The 7,016-nt window shown below is 36.2% G+C and overlaps 1 protein-coding gene across 2 annotated transcripts in view; it reads left to right on the top strand.

Annotated features, from left to right (window-relative positions):
• Positions 1-3,449: 3,449 nt before the first annotated feature.
• The window catches only part of LOC136862858 (protein PBDC1), an 83,075-nt gene continuing 79,508 nt past the window's right edge, over positions 3,450-7,016 (top strand). Inside the window, exons 1-2 of one of the 2 annotated variants that reach the window (XM_067139121.2) lie at positions 3,450-3,569; positions 3,652-3,717. In XM_067139121.2, the coding sequence (XP_066995222.1) occupies positions 3,489-3,569; positions 3,652-3,717 (147 nt within the window). In that variant the 5' untranslated portion in view covers positions 3,450-3,488. The remainder of the gene's footprint in view (positions 3,570-3,651; positions 3,718-7,016) is intronic. The other variant, XM_067139119.2, reaches the window with a different exon arrangement.

The following is a 7,016-nucleotide window of genomic DNA, read 5'->3' as shown; positions in this document are numbered from 1 at the left end:
CACAAATGAAAAGCATTGAGAAACAAGAGAGGAAAATTCTCAGAAAAATCCTAGGACCAAAGTTCGAAAATGGAATTTGGATGAAAAAGAAACCACACGAAATTTTTCAATTCACAGAAAAAAATCACAGATACCATCAGAAAGAGACGACTAAAATTCTACGGACACCTACACAGAATGGATAACAACAGGCTGACAAAGAAAATTCTAAATCTAGCTCTAACCCTGAAAATCCGCAACAATTGGTTAGCAGAAATTCATGAAGATCTACAAGAAATGGGTATTGAGGACGAAACCATTCAAGATCGAGTGAAATTTAGAAGCTTAGTAAACAAACATAAATTTGCGGAGAAACCAACAAGAAAAAATACAGGCTGGACAGAAACACGCAGAATGAAACACAGTGAAAAAATGAAGAGATATTGGGAAGAAAAGAAGAAGAAACATTGTGCAAAATAAGTTCAAACGCGCTCCACAGCTGGGCACAACGAATCAAATAATAATAATAATAATAATAATAATAATAATAATAATAATAATAATAATAATAATCCAAGTGAATCTTGTCTTAAATCAATTGCTTTGTGCCAAAGTAGACCGAAATTGTAAAAGCTTATGCATTAACCACAAATATCGCTAACGGTAGTGTAACACGTGGAATTAAGTTACAATAATAATAGTAATAACAATATGAAGAGGAATAATAGGAAGAATTTTTTAGATTAATTTGAGAATAATTCTGGTGAGATCAATGTAAAATATTAAAGCCATGATGAATAAGTGATGCGATAATGATACTCTCCACTGATAAAAATAAATAATAATAATAATAATAATAATAATAATAATAATAATAATAATAATAATAATAATAATAATAATAATAATAATAAAAGTTGAAGAAGAAGATAAAGAAATTGCAATAGTATTTTGAGAATAAAAAATATGATGAAAGGAAATTAAGATATTTACTGGACGATGATTCAGTGTTTCGAATATAATAATAATAATAATAATAATAATAATAATAATAATAATAATAATAATAATAATAATAATAATAAATTTGAAGAAGAAGAAGAACTTGCAATAGTATTTTGAGAATAAGAATTATGATGAAAGGCAATTAAGGTATTTAATGGACGATGATTCAGTGTTACGAATATTATAATAATAGTAATAATAATAATAATAATAACAATAATTTATTATGAAACTGATCATTAATTTGTGCGGATAAATCACGAGGAAGAATGACCCTTCGTTTGAAACGTCGGCAAGGGTTAGCATATAATCATCCCGGATGACAAATGATAATAATCTAATACAGGATTATAATTGAAATTAATGATAATAATAATATTATTGTTGCTAATCAAAGAATATGATAATGATCAGATAAAGAATGATAATTATTTAATAATCATAGGAAGATATGATAGGGACAGTCGTCATGTGTCGAACTGGTCGGAACCAGATGTTGGGTTTCCACGTGGGAGATTCTTAGCGGTAGATGCGAAATAACCCACGGACGGTACATGTCTTCATTGTCAGAGCATAGTAACGAACCTTTCCGTACGTTTTGTCGTATTGACAAAAGTAAATATTGAGATAAGCTTTGAGTTAATGAGCTACACCTGGCACGTTTGTGAATCTGGAAATACAGGCTAGAGTTTGTCCGTATTATAAATTCCAGTTTTAAATACGATAACATTTCCACGGTGGGGGTCTGGCTCACCGGAATGTACATACCGGAAGTGACTCATGTCCAACGGAACTGGGAGATTACAGTAAATAGTTACTCTCATGCCTTCGTCTCCGAAGGATGATTTCCAGTGGTGAAACGTCCACTCATACGGATGTGGATTCGATCCCCAGTAACCAATGAGGCGAATTCACCTAATACTTTGCACTACCAGAGTAGTGAGGTGAATCCAAGTATTATGTCATTTCCTTTTTAGGATGGAATTTTCCCAATGTAATAATTGTCATCATGTGCAGTTTGCAAAATAAGTGAATAAATTGCTCCTCATTGCAATTTCAATAGGAAACAGTTTCCATATCTTTTTATTGTAGTTAGTCCAGTATGCCCATGAAATTTAAGTTGTCACTTCCCAGTCGTATTGTGGAGTCTATAATTCGTATCCATGAACGAGCCGTCCCCCGTTAACTTAATTTGCATGCCCCGTTCATCCCTGTGTTCATTTGGTGCGCCTATATATATTTTTATTTTTGATTATAAATTTTTAACGTCTTATACGAACTGATCACCCCTGAGATTAAGGCTAGTCTTGGACTCAGGAGGTGAGCGGGTGCAATATGGATCTCCGGTCAGCAAATGCGATATATAGATGTCAACAAAGAACATAATTAATCTTACATCAAATACTATGTAACACCACCATTAACCTCAGCCCATTATTATGGAAAACACGCAAACAAATTTCTCCAACAAAATTTCAACCCTCCAAAATCCACCTGTATTGTTGAGTAGGTACAAGCGATATTTGTATGATACACTTGACCATCTAAAGCACTCGTCAGCTTAAAACTCACCAGAATTCATGGCATAATTGTAATTTATATATAAAAAACATAAACCTTATGTTCACTGACGGGAAATGGGGTTAGGTTTAGTTTACGCATGTTCATTGTAAAACGTTGAAAATTTATTACATCATTCTTGCACCACCGTTTAAGAATAAATTAGTCTCTAAATCATAAATTTAATCATGATTTCTGGGACTGATATAATGTTCTTTGTAGTAAGGTACGTTGGCTGATAAGGCGAATGCTTGGATAGGCATCATTAAGTTTGCGCGACACTCGAATTTGATTATCATCTTCTATGGGTATATAATGTCTTCCCTGACAATACATTTGATTTCAAAAATGATAAAATGATTAATCCACACAACATTATTAGTCGTATGATTCGGTTCGAAGTTTTCCTTACGAATGCTCTTAACCCAAGTTTGCCTTAATACTAGGTCTTTTGGAAACGGGAACACTGAAGCTCTTACTTACATCCAGGCACACAGCACATTAAACTATAAAAATATTGCATAGGTAACTAAAAATGAAGGAAAAAACTTTCAGAGAAGAACATGAGAATCAACATTAACCTTATCACCACCAATATTGTTGGAATAAATAAGCTCTTTGAGAACAAATAGCTTCTTACGGCACTGAAAGATGATCTGTAACCTTCTTAAGACTATAAATAAATATAATATACGATTAATAATATTAAAATTTCCGTAAATATTTGGTAACAATACGACTTACACAAATCAAAACAAACGCATTTTAGCATTCCAGCTGCCGCCATTATGGGCAGTTTCGATGGGTCGGTTAAGGTCTGAGATATTGTAGTTGGTCTTGGTCTGAGGTATTGTAGTTGGTCTTGATCGGTTGCAGATCGAGTAGGCAGTGTTATCAAAGATATTGGTGACAGGTCAGAGAGCTTCGGCTGAAAGCAATCATTAATGAAGAATAAGAATAAGAATGACAGAAGATTGCTCGATCCGCATGGTGGAATTTGTTCTAGCAGCATGACAGAGGAATTGGTTAGAAACCTTGTAATTCTTTGCATAATTGGTGATGTTTGTCATTATTGCTGGTCTTAAAGTATATTTAATGTTATTTCAGGGAGCGCAAGAACTTCTCGCAGGAGCTAGTTTGTTGTCACGCCCGGCTGAAGAATTCGGGAATGATGTAAGTAGCTGTATTTCTTTTCATGGTTATTAGTTAAGACATTTTCGTTGATATAGTATCTTCTTATCTTTGTTTGTAACAATGTTTTCACATTACTCAATCGCCAGTTTTAACTTCTTAATTCATATTGTTAAATTTAAAATAAATCCTGATTAGTGGTATCTGAGCCGGCAAAAATGTGCTTTGACTAAGTGGTTGTCCTATGGTAGTTCGAGAGTTGTTAGGAATGCCGACATGTATTCTCTTCATTTTCCCCCGACCGAGCTCGATAGCTGCAGTCGCTTAAGTGCGGCCAGTATCAAGTAATCGGGAGATAGTGGGTTCGAGCCCCACTGTCGGCAGCCCTGAAGATGGTTTTCCGTGGTTTCCCATTTTCACACCAGCCAAATGCCGGGGTGTACCTTAAGGCCACGGCCACTTCCTTCCAATTCCTAGGTCTTTCCTATCCCATCGTCGCCGTAAGACAAATCTGTGTCGGTGCGACGTAAAGCAAAATAGCATTTTCCCTCTGATAAGTGTTGTTAAGAGAATATGGTTGCCCACTTGTACTTTCTCGTAAAATAACATTCTCCTTCAAAGTATGTTGGTTTTTTTTTTTTTTTTTTTTTTTTTTGCCGGGCTGAGTGGCTGGCCTTCTGACCCCAACTAGGGAGATTCGATTCTGGCTCAGTTTGGTGTTTTTTGAAGGTGCTCAGATAAGTCAGCCTCGTGTCGGTACATTTACTGGCACGTAAAAGAACTCCTGCAGGGCAAAATTTCGGGACCTCGGCGTCTCCGAAAATCATAGAAGTGCAGGGTCTTTATTTATGCTTGGTAAGAACTTTCTCGCGCGACCTTGGCCGCCAGCGACGGTTCAGTTGCCGGCTACCGCGCGTGCGTATGTACGGCAGAATACGGTGCTCAAAATCATTATCATGCATTTTACTCACAATTTTTACAGTTTATGCTGAAAATGTTCCCCATGCGTTGCCAAACATAATCGGTATTTCCTAATGAAGTTTTCGGTTACTCTACCAATTTCTTCAGCACTGATGGATGCAATTGCAGCTCTTATATTGTCTGTAAGTTTCGTATGTGAGGGTTGTTCCCATAAATTACATTTTTTAACTTTTCCCACAAATAAAAATCACACGCCATTAAATCTGGGCTACGAGGGGGCAACAGATTTTTACTTATGATCCTCGTACCAAACGCGCTTCAGTAAGGGGATAACGGCCTTTATGTCTATTTTTAATCTTTACTGAACCTATACGTTTGAATCTCTTGACCAGTAGTTTTATTGTCCGATTGATAGGAATGGGTCTCTCTGGAAATTTCGCTCGAAACTTTGTCTTGTTCTAGCGCATGATTTTCTGCACTTAATGTAAGTGTTGTGCACATATACACGTTCACGTGTAACGAATATTTCACATACATTACAGCACTGTACACAATCACAATAAAACACTATACGACATACAGTACGCAGTAGCTTAATTGAACACCCTGCTATCTCGGAGCTCAGCTCTCAGCAACTGCAGGAAGTGCCGGAAACCACGCGCGCCAGCGCCCAGTAGCGGCCTGTCATCGGCGGCCAGTGTCGAGCGAGAAAGTCCTTGCCAAGCACAAATAAAGACCCTGTAATTAGTGGGACGTAAAGCAAATAACATTATTAACATTAAAGTGTGTTTGACCGGGCGAGTTTACGGTTGGGGGCGCGCAGCTGTGAGCTTGCATCCGGGAGACTGTGGGTTCGAACCTCATTATCGGCAGTCCTGAAGATGGTTTTCCATGGTTAATTAAGGCCACAGTCGGTTCCTTCCCACTCCTAGGCCTGTTCTATCCCATCGTTGCCATAAGATCTATCTGTGTTGGTGCGACGTGAAGCAAAATTGTAAAAAAACAAAAAAACAGTGTGCTTGTGTGTTATGCGTCACACTCTATATGAGTCGGTCAGTTCCAGATAAGAGTCTTGTCCAATTTCGAAAACTTTTGGGAATCATGAAAAACGTTTTAAGCTCACATTCCTTGGAAAGTATCATTGTGCCTGGTTTTATTATGATGTAGTCTCGTAATAGATTCACTTTTAAAAACTGTTTTTGCTCTATGTATCATAAATAATTAGTAATTAACAAAATTAAGTTCAACAAGACTAACTTTGGAATAGCCATAAGGACAAGACCTCCATTTGGAACAACCGAACTTGTACAAGACTCGCTTTGGAAATGGAGGGGCAGATTGTGGGGAATGACATTGGTATGTAAACTCGGATATGATATTTAAAAAGATGTTTATTCAAAACTCTAACTAATGAAATGTGGGCAACAGAATTGAAAAATGACATATTATGAGCTATAATATTTAAAGAAAAGTTTAGACAAATAGAGAAACGTCAATTATTGGCTCATCTTCATCTGGATTGTAATTTTCAACCATGGATTGTGTTCCTAATACTTCTTTATACCAACAAAGCTCTGCACGATCCCTCCATGCAGTCCCAAGGTGTTCTTTCAGAAGATTCCACATCTTTTATTTTTTGCTGGATGAACTTTGATGCCCATGCAAATGTCTTGTGGAACAATATTTTCAGCTGTACAATTTTTTTTTGCTAACACGTTTTAAAGCACCCAGTTCCACTCGATAAGTGGGTTCACCTTGTAAAACTGAGTGAGGTCAAGTTGAGGGCAAAGGGAGTGAAGAGCATGAGGAAAGGGTACACGCTACACTGGAGTGGAGGAGGTTTGGCAAAGAATGGTGTAGGAGTGATCCTGGATTAAAATGTGGATAGGGTAACTGTGTTAATGATAGACTAACCAGAGTACAACTGAGGGCAGAAGGAGTGGAAGATTTCATCCAAGTTACAGTGAGGAAAATATAGAGGAATTCTTGGAGACAATCAAAGTAATCACTGATGTGTAACTTGAAATGCTTTTCTAAATTTATCACTGGACACTGGTTAAATTTTCAATACTGTTTTCAGAAATTCAGTGAACAGGGAAAGTCACACAACACTACAACACTGTGCAAAATCATTGTTACATTATGAAATTATATTACTTTTTGCTTAATGAATAACAAGAATTTCACTTTAAAAAAAATGGAAATACTGTCATTCCCTTCCAAGGAATTGTAAATCATAGCTTGTATGCTTAAAAACTTGTAGCTTTGTAGATTGTAACACAAAAATTTTAACGTGTCAGTTTTCTTTGAATTTACAGTATAAATAAGAAAATAAAACTGACTGTTTATATCGAGTGCAGTATAAATCAAACTGGAATATCTTAAAAAATGGTCAGTTTTTTGTTGCGATTATAGAGTTT

Source organism: Anabrus simplex, chromosome 2, assembly GCF_040414725.1.
Source record: "Anabrus simplex isolate iqAnaSimp1 chromosome 2, ASM4041472v1, whole genome shotgun sequence".
In the NCBI taxonomy this organism is placed as follows: Eukaryota; Metazoa; Arthropoda; class Insecta; order Orthoptera; family Tettigoniidae; genus Anabrus; species Anabrus simplex.
Note: the sequence above shows the minus strand (reverse complement) of the source record. Positions and strands in the feature narration are given on the sequence as shown.